The 18,755-nt window shown below is 28.7% G+C and overlaps 2 protein-coding genes and 1 long non-coding RNA gene across 4 annotated transcripts in view; 1 reads left to right on the forward strand and 2 right to left on the reverse strand.

Moving 5' to 3' along the window:
• Positions 1–2,287, forward strand: part of LOC127933429 (neuroglobin-1-like) — a 27,849-nt gene extending 25,562 nt beyond the window's left edge. Inside the window, exons 3-5 of the mRNA XM_052530436.1 lie at positions 269–389; positions 1,560–1,640; positions 1,799–2,287. Of these exons, the coding sequence (XP_052386396.1) occupies positions 269–389; positions 1,560–1,640; positions 1,799–1,912 (316 nt within the window). The 3' untranslated portion in view covers positions 1,913–2,287. The remainder of the gene's footprint in view (positions 1–268; positions 390–1,559; positions 1,641–1,798) is intronic.
• LOC127933430 (uncharacterized) lies at positions 1,319–4,031 on the reverse strand. Its single transcript, XR_008147501.1, has 3 exons — positions 3,752–4,031; positions 2,288–2,320; positions 1,319–2,161 (listed from the first exon to the last, which is right to left on the reverse strand). It is a non-coding gene; the product is annotated as an uncharacterized LOC127933430 (long non-coding RNA).
• Positions 4,032–6,048: 2,017 nt separating this feature from the next.
• Positions 6,049–18,350, reverse strand: LOC127933565 (5'-3' exonuclease PLD4). Of its 2 annotated transcripts, none has more exons than XM_052530616.1 (11): positions 18,233–18,350; positions 16,948–16,983; positions 16,775–16,853; positions 16,532–16,707; positions 14,215–14,398; positions 14,028–14,148; positions 12,088–12,416; positions 9,768–9,907; positions 9,522–9,687; positions 6,707–6,803; positions 6,049–6,642 (listed from the first exon to the last, which is right to left on the reverse strand). In XM_052530616.1, the coding sequence occupies exons 2-11, from the start codon at positions 16,953–16,955 to the stop codon at positions 6,446–6,448; spliced, it is 1,497 nt and encodes a 498-aa protein (XP_052386576.1). In that variant the 5' UTR covers positions 16,956–16,983; positions 18,233–18,350; the 3' UTR covers positions 6,049–6,445. The 2 variants fall into 2 exon arrangements, with proteins under 2 accessions (XP_052386576.1, XP_052386577.1); XM_052530617.1 differs by having other exon boundaries at positions 16,948–17,100; positions 18,233–18,301.
• Positions 18,351–18,755: the final 405 nt, after the last annotated feature.

Here is an 18,755-nt window from a genome sequence, read left to right on the forward strand (position 1 = left end):
TGCATTGCTGCTGTCAGAGGCTTTAAAGGCCAAGTGGCTGTTGAGGATGATGATGATGATTAATGCTCACTCTTCACAGCATGAAAACACACTGATGTGCCACAGCGCTCATGCACGCGCATGCACGCTCTGATTGTCAGTCCCTCTAAACTTGATTGAATCAGGGGAACACGAGTGGCTGCCTGTGTTTGCTAACACTATCGAAGCATGTCCATCTGCTGGAGTCTGTGTTTAGGGCTGATTGAGCTGTTTTGTGCTGTTTGAACAGCGTGATGTCGTTCATCGAGAAGAGCGTGGCCAGACTCGATCAGCTGGAGCAGTTAGAGACTCTGGCGCGGGAACTCGGAAAGAGCCACTTCCGCTACAACGCTCCGCCCAAGTACTACGGGGTAAAAATCATTTCGGACACAGCTTTTGTGTGCATGGAATTAATGATAGTAATTAGAAAAAAGTCAATAAAAATGAAACTGATTTAATTTTGTCAAAAAAAAAAAAAAAAAAAAAAAAAAACACTAGCCATTGCACAAGTATATTGTAATTATCTGGTAAAATTATTCTGATCGTGATTTTTTTTTAATAAAAAATAATAATAATAATAATACAACAATAGTTAATTCTCATTTATTTTATTTGTTATGATCACTGTGAACTTCTGTGAAGATTTTAGTTTTTTTTCTAAAGGAATAATCATGATCTGACGGAATTTAACCAAAGAATGTTTTTCTGTGCAGTTTGTACTATTTTACACGTTGATGTTATGGTTAAAAAAAAAAAGAAAGAAAAAAAATGTATGGTGACATTTTTCTGATCTTCTGTGGAGTAAATATATATATATATAGTCTACATACCATTGTAGTGTTTCTTTGTTTATAATCTCATTTTTGGCTGTGAAGATTTTTTTTTCTTCATATTTTATGTACGATTCTTCTCCAGTGTTTTATAGAAAAAAATAATAATACATGTCTTTTGTATGCATGTATTTATTTATGTATTTGTCTTTATTTTGACAGCTAGTGATCACTTAGAATTTATGTAAAGATTATTTTATATATATATATAGCTCCATGACCAGAAAAATAAACATATTTGTCAATATGGAAAAATTTAATGGGAGACAGAAACCTGGGTTTGATAACTTTGTTGGAATGGCAAATGCTTCATGAATATGCAATGATTTATGAAGTCTTCAATTTTTTAAGATTTTATATTAATTTATAATTTAATCAAATAATTTAATTTTTTTTTTATTTAAAGAATAAATTACTTAATTTAGTAATTTTGTTTTTTTTTTCATAAATATAATAAAAAGTACAATAAATTTCTTTTTTAAATGCATTTTATTTCAAGGCATACTTTTAACAGTCTTATTGTTCTGTAGTATGTAAATCCTCCTCTAGCACTAGCTTGCTCTGTTCTTTTATTATATGATTTAAAACCCTTCGCTATGTGTTCTGCATGAAGCTGACGGAGTCGTGTCATTGCACTTGTGTATCATGATGAATTTGATTGCTTCGCGTCTGCTAAATGTCTAAGAGTTAATGTAAGTTATTGTGTTTCAGTATGTGGGAGCGGAGTTCATCTGCGCGGTTCGGCCGGTTCTGAAGGACCGATGGACGTCTGAGCTGGAGCAGGCCTGGCAGGTGATGAGCTCATGATGAAGATGATGATGATGATGATGTCTGGACTCTTCCTCACACTCATCTCTGTCTCTCTTCTCTCACAGATGCTCCATCTTTAGTTCTCTTTACATTCTCAAATATCGTCTTTATCGTTCTTGAACATGTTTGTTTCCCTCCAGACGCTGTTCCAGTACGTGACGGCGATCATGAAGGACTCTTATCTGGAAGAAGAGCGCAGTCACACGCTGAGCTCCAGCAGAGAGCGGCCGGACAAGAGAAGCACCGCCATCTGAGATTCGTTTTCTACAGCGCACAAGTCTCTTCTGAAGCTCTCTGGGATCCAAACAGTGAATAAACCTCGTCTCTTATTTGCAAATCTACAAGAGCGAGTGGTTTAGTTCAAAAACTCCCATCTTTCAAACTTGGCACTGGTGCGTGTCAGAGGTCAGAGGTCAGAGGTCATGACTGCGTGGCTTTCGTTTTCTTTCTTTTACTCTTTTTGTCTTTCTTTTTCAAGCCGTCCGTGTGAAGTTTGAATACGCCTGGAACACACACGTCTCACTTCAGCGCAGGAAAGACATGTTACAGACCATAAATACAGACTGATGTCAAATAAAACTGTATCTGGGGGTTCGAGTCTTAAATAATAAAGTAATATCACAAATCACCATCTGAAACTTTATTACTTCTTTGGTGCTGACCTGAAAGACACATTAAAACTGATGGTTAATATCCAGCTACTTCTGAAAGGAAATATTCATTTATTAACGTGAAAACAATATTAAACAAAACAGAATGATAACTGAAGTGACAAGAAATGTGATAAATGTCATCAAAAAATTCAATTTTTTTTTTTAAATTTTTTTTTATAAAAAAATACAAAATTCATTTTTTTGGTATAAAAAAGTGTGTATATATATATATATATATATATATATATATATATATATATATATATATATATATATATAAATAATAAATGAAGGAATCCTAAATTAAAAACTGTTAATTTAAATTTATAATAAAAATGCAAAAATAATTAATAAATTGAAACAAAAATATGAGTACGAATATAAGAATAAGCATAAAAATAACAATTTGTTGAAATAAATGTTTTAATATTTAAATATGGAAATAAATGCACGGGGGAAATATGAATATAAAAAATAAATGAACCAAAAATAGTCGCAAATAAATATATATAAACAAACAAATGCATACATGATTAGTTACATAAACGAATGAACGGGAACAAGTAATCTTGAAAAAAATCCTTTATTAAAGAGCACCTATCATGGAATTTTGAAATGTACCTTTCATGTAGTGTGTAACATAGATCTAAGTGAACAAAAACATCCTGAAATATGACAGTACACCGTATTTAAAGTTATTGTCTTTCAAAAGTAAGAGTCGACTCGGAGTCATTTTTATGAATCGTTAGAAGACCGAAGCTTTTTCTCTGACTAGATGACGTCAACTTGTCAAGTTATTTGAATAAGACACGCCCACTTATCGCGCTCCAAGACGCCAGTTAAAACTAGCAAACAACATGGCGACGAGACGCTGTGTTCTGAAGTGCGACTCAAAAACAAACTTTTTTCATCTGCCCAAGGATGAGCATTTGAAGACTAAGTGGCTACAATTCATATACAACTGTAGCACAGAAGTATAGTCCGAGCCTTGTGCTTTGTTCACGCCATTTTGAAGACGATTCCTTACCAACTTAAATGCAATCAAACTTGGATTCGCGAGCCGGCTGATATTGAAGGAAGGTTCAGTTACAAGTGTATTTGCATCAGCTTCCTCCTCCGTATCTCAACCTGTAAGTGTTATTAATAACTGTTGCTTTTATGTTTTATGTAGCATGCTTAATGATTGTTTGGGTTGTTTTGTAAGCACCTGATGATTTATAAGCGTTTTGAAAAATGGGGACATGGGTTATGTCCTCATAAGTCACCCTCTCCTTGTAATACCCATGTCATTATACAGAATTGTGTCCTGATATGACACGCACACACACTCACACACACACACACAGAGAGAGATTAAACAGGGAAACACAGAATCTCTCGTACAGAACAGGGGCACAATCGACTGGTACACACTGAATGTGAGGTATGAAGTGCTCTTACCGCGTCGTTTTCTAATAAAACCATGTCTTCTGTGATGAATGAGCTGCTAACAACTTCTTATTATTTATTTATTTTTTTATGGCGGTTGGCAAACCAACTTAACGGTGCATTACCGCCACCGACTGGGCTGAAGTGTGAATCAGGAGATATTGGATCTTAAAAAAAAAAAAAAAGAGCTGCTAACCGTGTGATTATTAGAACACGTCACTCAGCTCAGCTGCACCGAAGCCCCGCCCCTTCCTGCGCGTCGTCATGACGTCACTCGACTTCACTGCAGCTGACGCTGAAATGTAGTTTTAAAGCATTAGTATTTGCTGTGCTTTATAAATGTTCTATTAAGTATTTTATTTTCCTCACAGTAATCTGTTTTATATGAACCAGTTACACTGATCGCATTTACAGTTAACATTTAAAAAATTATTTATATTATTTAAAATATAACATTATAAAAAGGTGTATTATATAATAATGTCAAATATAATGTAAAATATTTTTGACTTAATATATTAAGTGAAAAGTTGAAAATATATTTTATATAAATACATTTTTCATCAATAATTTTTACTTATATAATACAAGGGAAGTCGTGGCCTAATGGTTAGAGGGTTGGACTCCCAATCGAAGGGTTGTGGGTTCTAGTCTCGGGCTGGACGGAATTGTGGGTGGGGGGTAGTGCATGAACAGCTCGCTCTCCACCTTCAATACCACGACTACTGGATGCGTGGCGTGAGCGCCGCGTGTCTGAAGCGTCCCAGAAGCGTGGCGGATTCTGTGTCTTTACACACCAGAAGCGTGCCTGACGCGGCGCTGCTGCTGTAGAGGGAGACCGTTGACAGACCAGGCTAATGTTTTTATTACAACAATATATACTTTTTTCTACAGACCTACGCCTACTGATAAAGGACATCGTCAAAAGTATTGACGGCGAAATAGATTATGTTTGACAGGTGCAATATTTGAAAACCGATAATTATTATTATTTTCTTTAATTACATTTATATCTGAATTTATGTCAACCTATAGACTTTCAAATATCAAAATATCAGAAATTCATATGTATTTGTGTACAAAATGACATTTAAACACATTTTCCTATTATATTTTGCCTGGAAAAGTTTCCAACACGCGCGCGTGTCGCGGTAAAAATAGGCGTCGGTTCTATTTCTAGCAAGCAAGCATTTGCTGCGCGGCTCACGCAGGCGGTCTGTAAGCTCTAACCTGTTAACATGGGAGCCGAATTAAAAACCGACACGCCACGCAGCTGAGACGCTTGCGCCACGCATCCAGTGCGTCACCGGCCTTAGGTGTCCTTGAGCAAGGCACTGAACCCCCAACTGCTCCCCGGGCGCTGCAGCATAAATGGCTGCCCACTGCTCCGGGTGTGTGCTCACAGTGTGTGTGTGTGTGTTCACTGCTGTGTGTGTGCATTTCGGATGGGTTAAATGCAGAGCATAAATTCTGAGTATGGGTCACCATACTTGGCTGAATGTCACTTTCACTTCACTTCACATTTTTATAATCTTAGATGTATATTACATTTAGATTATAAAATACACATGTAATTTATACATACATATATAGCATACATGCACACACACACACACACACACACACACACACACACACATATATATATATATATATATATATATAAATTTAATTAAATGTAAGATGTAATAAAAATATAAACATGTAAAAGTGAAATTATATTTAAATATTTTTTTGTAATTTTATAATCATTTGAGAAGAAAAATACTGACAAAAAGGTTGAATAATATATTATATATATATATATATATATATATATATATATATATATATATATATATACACACACACTTTTTAACTTATAGATATACATGTAAAAATTGTATTTAATATATTTTACATTATTATACAATACACTTTTTTTTACAATATTACATTTATAAAAATATATTATTATTATTATAAAACACACAATGTTAAAAGTGAAACCTATATTTTATATATTTTAAATTTGATTACATTTTATAAAAATACTTACAAAGAGATAATGAAATTATATAACGTAAAAAAGTGAAAATGTATATTTTATATATTTTCATTTTAACTTTTTAAAATGTTATAATTATTTGAGTAGAAAAAAACACTGAAAAAGATATGAAAAATAATCTAATTTTATAAATCAATATTTATATACACATACATTATTATACATGATATTGTATATATAAACACTTTTTTTGTAATTTAGATATATACATGTAAAAATTAGATTTTACATTTTACATAATTAAACAACACACATTTCTATATTACATTTATAATAAAATATATATTTATTATATTATAAAACACACACAAAGTAAAAAGTGAGTAAATTTTAATAAAAATACAGGCAAAAAGATTATACAACTATATAAACTAAAATAGAAAAAATGCATATATTTTCATTTTAATGGAATTTTTACTTTTTAAATCAATTTAGCATTAATTGAGGATTAAAATGCTGACATAAAAGATAGTGAAATATGAGCATTTGTTAAAACAATCTAGAGCAGAATTAACAATATTTCTTCCATAAGCACTGCTCTAATAACTTTGATTAATACAGATGCAAGCAAACACTCTGAAATCATTTCTAATGTCTACTCGATGTATATAAGAGACTTTTCTCTAATTGCAGGAGTTGTCTGTGTGCTGTATTGGTGTCTAAGGTGCAGATGTGGAGAAAGCGCAGTCGTGGATTCGCTGGAGATCAGCGAGCGGATGAGAGAACGGAGAGCTCCAGTCTCGATCGAACACGGCACTCAGCTGCTGATGGAACGAGTCTCCTGAAGCATTCTGGGACAGCACTAAAGCCACGCCGGCCGTGGTGCTGAAGTAGTCAGCTGACCAGTTAGAAGTCCCTGGACACAGACAGCGTTAGCTTCAGTTCACTTCAGCATCTGTGTGTGTAGGACAGGAACTCACCCACATACGCCACTTTCTCTGTCACCAGATATTTGTTGTGGTTGATTCTGGAGTAAGGGATGTGTGACTGGTTCCCCGCTGGAATCACAAACACTCTCTGTGCACCAGAAGACAGTTAACAACACATCTTTACTGATCACATCCTCTTGGTGGAACATTAGACTGAACGTAATACACATCTAGAGGATTAAACACTAATATAACCTAACATACATCTAGAAAACTTGACATAATATACATTAAGTAGAACTAAACTAAAACTGAATCTAGAAAAATTAAGTAAAGGTAGAATTAAGTGCCAATTTAACCTAACATCTAGAAAAATTAATCAAAAAGTAAATCTAGAAAAATTAAGTAAATGTAGAATTCAATACCAATTTAACTTAACCTACATCTAGAAAAATGTAATAATTTGAAGTTAAAACTTTACATAATATACATTAAGTACGAAATGTATATTATGTATATAATATAGTATATTAAGCAATTAAACAAAAACTTAATCTAGAAAAAATAAGTAAAGGTAGAATTAAATAGAAATTTAACAACATGCATCTAAAAAAAGTAATTTGACGTAAATTAAAACTTGACATAATGTACATTAAGTACAAAATGTATATTATGTATATTATATAGTATATTAAGGAATTAAACAAAAACTCAAACTAGAACAAATAAGTAAAGGTAGAATTAAATAGAAATTTAACAACATGCATCTAAAAAAAGTAATTTGACGTAAATTAAAACTTGACATAATGTACATTAAGTACAAAATGTATATTATGTATATTATATAGTATATTAAGGAATTAAACAAAAACTCAAACTAGAACAAATAAGTAAAGGTAGAATTAAATGCCAATTTAACCTAACATAAATCTAGAAAAATTTTATAATTCAAAGTAAATTAAATCTTGACATAATATACATTAAGTAGAACTAAACTAAAACTGAATCTAGAAAAATTAAGTAAAGGTAGAATTAAGTGCCAATTTAACCTAACATCTAGAAAAATTAATCAAAAAGTAAATCTAGAAAAATTAAGTAAATGTAGAATTCAATACCAATTTAACTTAACCTACATCTAGAAAAATGTAATAATTTGAAGTAAATTAAAACTTTACATAATATACATTAAGTACGAAATGTATATTATGTATATAATATAGTATATTAAGCAATTAAACAAAAACTTAATCTAGAAAAAATAAGTAAATGTAGAATTAAATAGAAATTTAACAACATACATCTAAAAGTAATTCGACGTAAATTAAAATTTGACATAATATTCATTTAGAATAATTAAACAAACACTTAATCTAGAAAAATTAAGTAAATGTATAATTAAACACTAATTTAAGCTAACATACATCTAGAAAAATGTAATAATTCGAAGTCAATTAAAACTTGACAATGTACATTAAGTACGTTAAATTAAACAAAAACTTAATCTAGAAAAAATTCAGTAAATGTAGATTTCAATACTAATTTGCATATAGAAACATTTTATAATTAGAAGTAAATGAAAACGTAACTATTTATATATATATATGTATATAAACAATATAAGGAGAATTAAATAAAAAATGTAATATACGTGTAGATAAATTAAATAAAGGTAGATGGAATTAAATACAAATGTTCATGATATACATCTAGAAAATGTTTTAAATTTAAACTAAATTCAAACTTGACATAATATACATTAAGTAGAATTAAACCAAAACTTAATCTAGAAAAAATAAGTAAAGGTGGAATTAAACACTAATTTAAACTAACATGCATCTAGAAAAATTTTATAATTCGCCGTAAATTAAAAGATTCCGTAATGTTTATTAAGTAGAGTTAAACAAAAACTTTATCTAGAAAAAATTAAGTAAATGTAGAATTAAATACAAATTTAACCTAACATACATCTAGAGAATTTTATAATTTGAAGTAAATTAAAACTTTACATAATATACATTAAGTAGAATTAAACTAAAACTTAACCTAGAAAAATGTAATAAATGTAGAATTAAATAGAAATTTAACAACATACATCTAGAACAATTTAATAATTCGAAGTAAATTAAAACTTGACATAATGTACATTAATTACGTTAAATTAAACAAAAACTTAATCTAGAAAAAATTCAGTAAATGTAGATTTCAATACTAATTTGCATATAGAAACATTATATAATTAGAAGTAAATGAAAACCTATATCTATCTATCTATCTATCTATCTATATAAACTATATAAGGAGAATTAAATAAAAACTTAATGTAATATACGTGTAGATAAATTAAATAAAAGGTAGATGGAATTAAATACAAATGTTCATAATATACATCTAGAAAATGTTTTATAATTTAAACTTAATTAAAACGTGACATAATATTCATTAAGTAGAATTAAACCAAAACTTAATCTAGAAAAATTAAGTAAAGGTAGAATTAATACTAATTTATCATAATATTCATATAGAATTTTTTTTTATTAGAAGTAAATTAAAAATTAATATTTTATATATATATATATATATATATATATATATATATATATATATATATATATATATATATATATATATATATTAAATAAGGAGAACGTAATAATGTAATGTACGTGTAGAAAAATTAAGTCGAATTAAATAAAACAAAATAAGCAGAATTTAAAATGTAATGTAATATACATCTAGGTAAAAAAAGTAGAATTAGATGAAAACGTCACATAATTATATCTAGAAAAATGAGATAAGCAGAATTAAAAACAAGTATATATCTAGAATAATAAAATAAACCCATAGCTGTCTGTATCTGGTGACCCACCACAGCGATGTTGATGTTGTCTGATGGAGAATGAAGCGCATCTAATGACCTGATGAAGGGCCAGACGGCGGGATCTGTTTCCTGACCACAGCTGACCAGCAGACAGACGGAGACGTTCCTGTCCACGGCCGAGCGCTTCAGAGCGTCCTCAATCACCGGCCAGTATCTGCAGAACCAGAGGAACGTCAGTGAGAGGAACGTCATCACAAACACATGAGGAGACTCTCAGACTCGTGTCCCGTTCACCCGTGATGATGGAAGAACTTGGACGCGGGGTAAAACTCCATCACCGCCACATGAATGAAGTCCTGAGCTCCTCTGATGGCCGACAGGATCGCGTCCAGATCTCGTGTGCGAGAGTCCGGGCAGAAGACCGGCGGAGAGGCCTGACGAAGAGCAAAGCGCACCAACACTGGGTTTATTTGAACTAAAAATAGTGAAATATTTTTATTATTTCAAACGTCAGTTTTCTGAGTGAATCTGTGTTAAAGTGTAATTTATTTCTGTGATGCTCCGCTGTATTTTCAGCATCATTCCTCCAGTCTTCAGTGTCACATGATCTTCAGAAATCAGAATAATATGCAAAGAAACATTTCATCAATGCTGAAAACATTGTTTTTTTTTGTTTGTTTTTTTTTTGTGGAAACTGATGCATTTTATTTTTCAGGATTCACAGATTAATATAAAGTAAAAAAAAGTGCATTTATTTGAAATAGAAATCTTCTGATTGATTTAATGCAGCCTTGTTGAATAAACTAGTAATGTCTTTAAAAAACAAATTATTTTTTAAGCTACATTTTTTTTTTTGTTATTTCAATTTTAGTTATTTCAGTACATCAAGTTAAACTAATTTTTTTTTTTTTACATTTAATATTATTTCAGTAAATTTTTATTTTATTTCAAGTAAATATATGTTTTAATTTTAATTGACTATAATCACCCTGTTACATATCATTATATAATTTATTAGTTTAATGAATTAGTGCTGGCAAAAGTGTTATTTTATTAATGTTTTAAACGGCTTTTATTTTTATATTTAAAATTTTAATTTATGTTAAAGTTTTAGTCATTTTGTTGTGAGCTTATTGTAATTTTTATTATGTTTTATATATATATATATATATATATATATATATATATATATATATATATATATATATATTTTTTTTTTTTTTTTTTTTTTTAGGTTTTAGTTATTTTAGTACATCAGATTAAATTAAAATGATTTATGTTGTCTCAGAAAATAACCAAAATAAAATAAGTTTAGTTTTTTTATATTTATTTTTATTTCAGTTAATGTACATTTTATTAATTATTTTTTATGTTAAAATTTTTGTTTTAGTCAATAACCCTGTTTTGTACACTGTAATAATATAAATACTGTAGTATTTATTAATATACAGAATTAGCTTTTATTTATATATCTCCAGTTTTCATTTTTATTTTAGTAATTTTTTATTATTTATTTCCATTTAGCTTTTTTTGTTTTCTTTATTTATTTTACTTCAGTTTTGTTTTTTTACTGTTTAACTGTTATTTTAGTATAATATAGACACTATTGTGGCTTTTATTAATATTTTCAAACAGTTTTATTTTTATATTTTCAGTTTAATTTAAATTAAAGTTTTAGTCATTTTGTTCTGTGATTTTCTAAAAAAATTTGTGTTTTGTATATCTATATATATTTTTGTTAATTAAATTTTTAGTAATTTTAAGTACATCAAGTTAAATTAAAACGATTTATGTTGACTCAGAAACTATCCAAATTAATTTTAATCCGAGTAAATTTTTATTATTATATTTGTTTCCATTTTATTTTATTTTTTATAAATAAAAAATAGTTAAAATAGTTAAATTTTTTTATAGTTTAAAATTTTTTACTGTTTAACTGTTATTTTATCATTGGGACACTATTGTGGCTTTTATTAATATTTTCAAACTGTTTTATTTTTATATTTTTCATTTTAATTTTAGATAAGTTTTAGTAATTTTGTTGTGTGCTTTTTGTAATTTTTAGTGTATTTTTGATGTCGATATACATTTTTTGTTAATTAAATTTTTTGTAATTTTTAGTACATCACGTTAAATTAAAAAGTTTTAAGTTGACCTATAAACTAGCCTAATTAATTTTAATTTGAGTAATTTTTATTATTATATTTGTTTCCATTTAGCTTAGATTTTTGTTTTATTTAATTTTTTATAAATAAAAAATAATTAAAATAGTAATTTTTTACTGTTTAACTGTTATTTTAGTATCGAGACAATATTGTGGCTTTTATTAATATTTAAAAACGGTTTTATTTTTATATTTTTCATTTTAATTTTAGTTAAAGTTTTAGTCATTTTGTTGTGTGCTTTTTGTAATACTTAGTGTATTTTTGATGTCGATATACTCATTTTATATTCATTTTAATTTTTATTATACTTCAGTTTTGCTTCTAGTACTTAAATGTTGTTTTAAATAGTTTGGCCAAGAAACATCTTTGTTCCTGTTTTAGCCTCATATTTATAACTGCTCTTTATCTGAACCAGTTTTAGTGATCGGATGAGTTTGTGTGGATCTCACCGTGATGTAAGCTTGGCTCTGGACTCCGCTCAGGTTGAGCAGCAGCGGATGCTCCTGGTTGATCCCGGTGTCGTAGTCGGAGGGCCACGGATCCGGGATGGAGGCGTTGGAGCGAGCCGTGACCCAGTAGGACTGGAAGATCTTCTGCAGGTCATCAGCCAGAGCGCTGCAGTTATAGATGACCACACCGAGCTCCTTCACCTGCGTCAAAGCTCTCCAGTCCATGTTAGCGCTGCCGATGTACACGTGTTTCCCGTCAACGATCCAGAACTTGGAGTGAAGGATTCCTTTAGTCAAACGGCCGAAGTTGACGCGGCGTATCTGTACTCCTGCATCCAAACACACACACACACACGATCACTGACATACAGCTGAACTCAGATCGAGCAGAAACACTCAAATCGAAGTACAGTAAAAATACTGACTGGAAATACATAAAACAACTGAGAGTGAAATGAAAATAAATTGAATCGAAGCAGTAACATTAAAGAAAAAAACCGTAAAAATAATAATAATTGACTAACTCAAAATTAAAATTAATAAAGGCAACTAATCAAAAGCGCCAAAGAAATATAAATAAAACCTGAAAATTATAATATAACAAATAATAAAAATGATCAGAACACAACAAAATTACTTTAAAAAATGAAACTAACAATTAAAATTAACTAAACTTGAGCTCTAGATTTACTAACTGGAAATTAACTAAAACTGAAATAAAAATATGTTAAACCTAGTAATCATTAAAAAGATTAGGTGAAAATAATTTAAGATGAAGCAATAAAATTAACTGGAAATATATATAAAAATAAATAAAGAAGAGAGTGAAATTAAATGACATTAAAATAAATAAAATTTAAGCCGTGAAATAACAGTAATAAAAATTCCAAAATTAAATCTAAAAATAGAAAGAAAAAAAACGCCTTACTAACATGAAAATAAACAAAATATAAAACTGAAAGTTAAATAAATAATAAAAAGAATTATAAAATGACAAAAAACAACAACATTATATATATATATATATAATATATTTTATAAATAAAACTGAAATAAAATTAATCTAAATTACAATATAACAAATAATAAAAATTACCAAAACACAACAAAATTACTTAAAAAAAAAAAAAACAATTTAGAACGAAAACTAAAAATATTAAACCTAACCCTAAAAAAACTAAATTGCAATTAACTAAAGCACTAGAATTACTAACTGGAAATGAACTAAAACTGAAATAAAAATATGTTAAACCTAGTAATAGAAATAAAAGATAAAACAAATTGATAATTATGAATTGAGTTTAAGATGAAGCTATACAATTATTAACTCGAAATATATATATTTAGAAAAACAGAGTGATATTAAATGAAATTAAAAATAAATACAATTTAAGCTGTGAAACAACAGTAATAAAAATAACAAAATCAAAAAAAAAATCTGCTAGTTCAAAATAAAATAGAAAAATAAATAAATTTAAATTCCAACTCAAAAGAGCGCCAAATTAAAATAAACTAAATATAAAACTGAAAGTGGAATAAATCTAAATACAAAACAATTATAAAAATGACAAAATACAACTAAATTACTTTAAATAATTAAACAAAAAAAAAAAAATTATATATATATATATATATATATATATATATATAAACTAAACAGAAATAAAAACATGTTAAATCTAAAAAGTACAATAAATAAGCAAATAAATACAAAAACAAATCAAAATGTAAAAAATCTATAATTTACAAGAAAACAAAAAATATGCAAATAAAATATAAATATTAAACTAAATGTTAAAATAAAGGAAAATAAATTAGACCTAAATATTAAATTATAAAAATAAATAATCAAGAGGAAAAATAATAATGTTGATAGAATGAGCTGAAACTAGTCTGAAGTAGTTAAAATCAAATCGAATGAAGTCTGTGTCGTTCCTGACCTCGTTCTTTGAGGACTTTCAGGTCGGTGGAGTTGGGAGCTAGAGTTGGGATGCTGGTGACGACGCGCACAGACACGTTCCTGGACGGTAAAGCCTTGAACTCTTCTAAAATATCTCTGCCCTGAGAAACAAGACAAGCTTCAGAAACAGCAGCACTTTCAGACGCATCAGTCGTGGATGAAGATACCTGTCTGTCGCTGGACGAGTTCACGCTGATGTCTTCGGCGGTCAGACACCAGTAGAACGACGCCACGTCGATCTGTTCAGAGGCTCGAGACAGAAGATCCTTCCAGGCGTCGTACAGATCCACTCCAGCGCTCACGTTTCTCCCGTAATCCAGGCCCAGAGGAAAACTCTCCACCAGGACGATACTGGATCACACAACCAGATTAATACTCAATTATTCTCCACACAAAACACAGCATCTGTTGATCTTGCTTATATTTATATATATAAACCAAACAAAATACTAAATAACAAAAAATATAAAGCTCATTAAAAATACTAATAAAAGCTATAATAAAAAATCCATGATGCCTAAATAAATAAATAAATGAACGAACAAACTAATGAACAATTGAATAAATTAACAAATGAACAAACGAACAAATATATGAATTAATTAATTAATAAATGAACGAATGAACAAACAAATGAATATATTAATTAATTAATTAATTAATACATCAACAAATGAATGAATATATGAATGAATGAATAACCAAATTAATAAATTAATGAACAAATGAACTAATATATGTTTGAATAAATGAACGAACAAACTAATGAACAATTGAATAAATGAATGAATCAACAAATATATGAATAAATGAATGAACGAACAAATGAATGAATGAATGAATAAAATGAAAGAATTAAACGAATGGATTAATGAATAAACGAAAGAACAAATGAATATTTGAATGAATTAATAAACGATTGAATGAGGGAATAATTAATGAATGAACAAACAAATGAACGAATTAATGAATGAACTAATTAATAAACTAATGAATGAATTAATTAATTAATTAATTAATATATGAATTAACTAATAAACGATTAAATGAGCAAATAATTAATGAATGAACAAACAAATTAATGAACTAATGAATTAATGAACAAATAATACTGGTCAAGAATGTTCAATTCTGTTTTGGCATTCAAAATAATTCAGTCTTATAAAAATATTTCATCAGAAAAATGAACTGAAGTCCGTAAAATTCAAAATTATAAAAAATAAAATTCATAATCAAAAATTGGCAAAAATACATGAAAATGTATTTAAAATACAAATACAAATTATTGTGTGGAAAAATGTACTTAAATGAAAATGACATTTGATTTTTTATTTAAAGGCTATAAAATACAAATACATATTTTAAATACATGTTTCTGAAATATTGATCTCTGATCTCTTTTCATATCTAGATTTACATTTAAAGTAGTTCCCAAAAAACAACAAATGTTTTATTAGTTTATACACACACACACACACACACACACACACACACACAGGCTACATGACAAAAACACACAACAAAATTACTAAAACTTAAAATTCAAATGAAAACGGACAATAAAATTGATTATAAATATATTAATAAAACCTATAATATTACAGACTTTTACTAAAATAAAGTGCATATGTAAACAATATTTATTTCGATGGCGTACATATCTTTAAATAATTTAAATAATTCAAAAGTATAAATATTAAAATTAAAAGATTTTTATTTTCAACTAGTTTCCAAGCTACACTTAATTTTTTTTGTTTCATTTGAAAATTGTGTGTAAAAAACACACAACAAAATGACTAAAAATTAGAAATTAAATTAAAACGTAATTCAAAATATGAACAAACTCTAATAATATATAATTGATACAAAAATAACACTGTAAGAAAAAAGCATTTTGAACACTATTCACTAACAAAAAATTGAATTTGTCAAATAAATAAATAAATCCAATCCCCAAAAAAATTTATTCCATTGTGTGGCACTTAAAAATATTTCAATATTTAAAAAAAAAAAAAATTATAATAATTGTAATGTAAAATGTAAATATAATGAATTTAGAAGCATTTAAATATAATAAGTTTATAATAGACATTTTATAACTAAATGCATCATTTTTGAATACTTCTGTAAATGTCAAAGCAGTTGCATTTGCTTCGGTTTAAAGTGAACTAAAGTTCAGCACAAACAAATAACTCTAAAATTACATAACGGTGTGAATATATCCCCTTTTCCGGGGGTTTTCGGGGTCATATCAATCAAAAGCATTCAGATGCACGTCTAAGAAATGTGACGTTTTAAAAATAGAAAGAAACTCCACGGGAAATTCACAAGTGGGTTTTATTTTTAAAGAAATGGAAATTGAATGCAAACTAAAGCTCAGCTCTCAGCGTAACCCGAACACAAGCTGCTCTTAAACTCAAAGTGTGCCGCAGAAGAGCTGAAGGGGGCAGGAAGTGAAAGCATGGAAACAGGAAGTGAGCTCACCTGCTCTGCTCGATGGGGTCGGTTTGATTACAGCACGTCTGTGTCTGAGGAGGATTCAGAGCCTCGTGGATCCGATCCTCATTCTTCAACACCTCTATCACTGTCACGGCCAATAAAATCCCCAAAAGCAGCAGACATGCAGCGGCCAGCAGAGCCGAGACGGGACACCTGGAGTCCTGCGAGCACAGAAACATCAGGAGAGAGAAAACATCAGACGAGACGCTGTGAAAGAGACACACTCACCCTGCGGTCGGACACGTAGCTGTCATGAAGACTCTTGTACGGAGACGTCAGCTCATGACCCTCCAGCAACCGTGAAGATCTGGAAACACGCGTTTATCACTGAGTCAGTCATTAACCAACAGAAAGCACTGAGTGTGTGTGTGTGTGTGTGTGTGTGTGTGAGAGAGACTCACGCTGGCATGATGAAGCAGGTGCTGATGATTTCTCTTCTGACAAACAAAGGGGAAAATGCTTTATTAGGCTCATAAGTTCCTCATTCGCTTTTCATTTCTGCTTTTTTTATGTCACTTCAACACTGGCCTAATATTCACGGGGCTTTCAGACATCTGCGGATCACGTCACACGTCAGATTTCATCAAGGGACAAACAATGGTTTTATGACAAATATGCTATACTGGTAAGGACTAAACAGAAAAAAATAAATAGAAAAAAATATATATTAATAAAAAGGTAAATAATACTAATAAAAATGTAAACAATAAATATAAATTAAATTAAATGGAAATAATTAAAATAAAATAACTAAATAAATAAATAAGAAAAAATAATAAAATAAATAGAAAAATAAATAGAAGTAAATAATATAAGTAAATAACATTTATGGAAATAATTAAAATAAAAAAGAAAATGAACAAATATAAATGAAAGTAAATTAATAAAAACAAATCATTTTTAGAAAATAATAAATAAATAAAACTGTAAAAATAATTATTAAAGAAGTAATATAAAGTAATAATTATAAAGTAAAAAATAAACAATAAATAGAAATAAAAAAATTGAAATAGTTTAAAAATAAATTAGAAAATAATAAAAGTAAATTAATTAATTAATAAAATAAATAATTACATTTAAAAAATGATTGAAACAATTCAAATAAATAAGAAAATAAACTTATAAAAATAAATAAAATAAATACAAATAATTATTAGAAAACAAGAAATATATATATATATATATATATATATATATATATAAAATAAAATACAAAATAAAAATAAAACATTGAATCTGCGCTAAACTAATAACAAATGTGAATTAAGATAATCAGATCCATTTATAACATCAGTTTCTAGTTTCTATTATCTCAAATAAAATTGAAAACAATTAGGCATCAAAGGGCAATTTTTATAGAATATGAAGGTTAATGAAAGCAGATGGTAAAGATGCATAAAGAGGATTAAAAGACATTTATAATTACAGTTTGATTACAGACTTGCATCTTCGGTCCATTTTAAATCAGAAATCATTTATAAACGTTTAAAGAGAAACCTCAACACATTAAATCAAACACATAATCTGAAACAGAAAGACATAAATGGTCTAAAACTCCGGCTTATAAAGTATTTTTGTGCACATTAGCATTAAAAGGTTTAAATGAGGCGTCTTACACAGACACAGATACTGTATATTACACGATAATATTGTGTTTGCATGCTGTATAATATTAATATCACAAACCTCGATCAGTGCAATGATGTCTGATGTAATGAGAGTGAAAGAGATGTTGTGTCAGAAACTCCCGACTCTCTTCTGAGTATAACAGCAGACTTCAGTTTCATTTCAGCAGAAATACTGAACAGAGCTTCAGTGCATGACGCTTACATCAGCGTTTATCATCAGAGCTTCATCTAGACATGTTTACTTCAGCTTTATCTGCACGTGCTGGAGTGATGGAAGAAAGAAGGGTTAGAATGGACTGAGAGACTGCAACAAATAAATAAATAAATAAAAGATGTTCTTCTCTGTATTTTTGTATTGTTTTCCAGTAAACATCTTGAAAATAAGACATCTATTCAAGATGCAAAACGGCTTGAGATTAAATAATTAAATAAAGGGAGTTTAACTCTTAAAACAAGAATTATATCTGCTAATGGAGTCAGAAAAATAATCGTGTTCTCCCTCTGGATTAAGTTTATTTTTCTGATCCCATTATCAGATTTGTTTTAATTTTTTAGGCTTAAATTCACTTAATTTTGAATAT

This window comes from Carassius gibelio, chromosome A17 (genome assembly GCF_023724105.1).
Source record: "Carassius gibelio isolate Cgi1373 ecotype wild population from Czech Republic chromosome A17, carGib1.2-hapl.c, whole genome shotgun sequence".
NCBI classification, from domain to species: Eukaryota; Metazoa; Chordata; class Actinopteri; order Cypriniformes; family Cyprinidae; genus Carassius; species Carassius gibelio.

Bases quoted from the DNA above. Each gene is read 5' to 3' on its own strand.
- LOC127933565 (XM_052530616.1), bottom strand. The intron at 9,908-12,087 runs GTGAGATCCACA...GCTCTTCGTCAG, and splicing joins AGAGCCAAGCTTACATCACG to GCCTCTCCGCCGGTCTTCTG. The intron at 6,643-6,706 runs GTGAGTTCCTGT...GTCTGTGTCCAG, and splicing joins AGAGAAAGTGGCGTATGTGG to GGACTTCTAACTGGTCAGCT.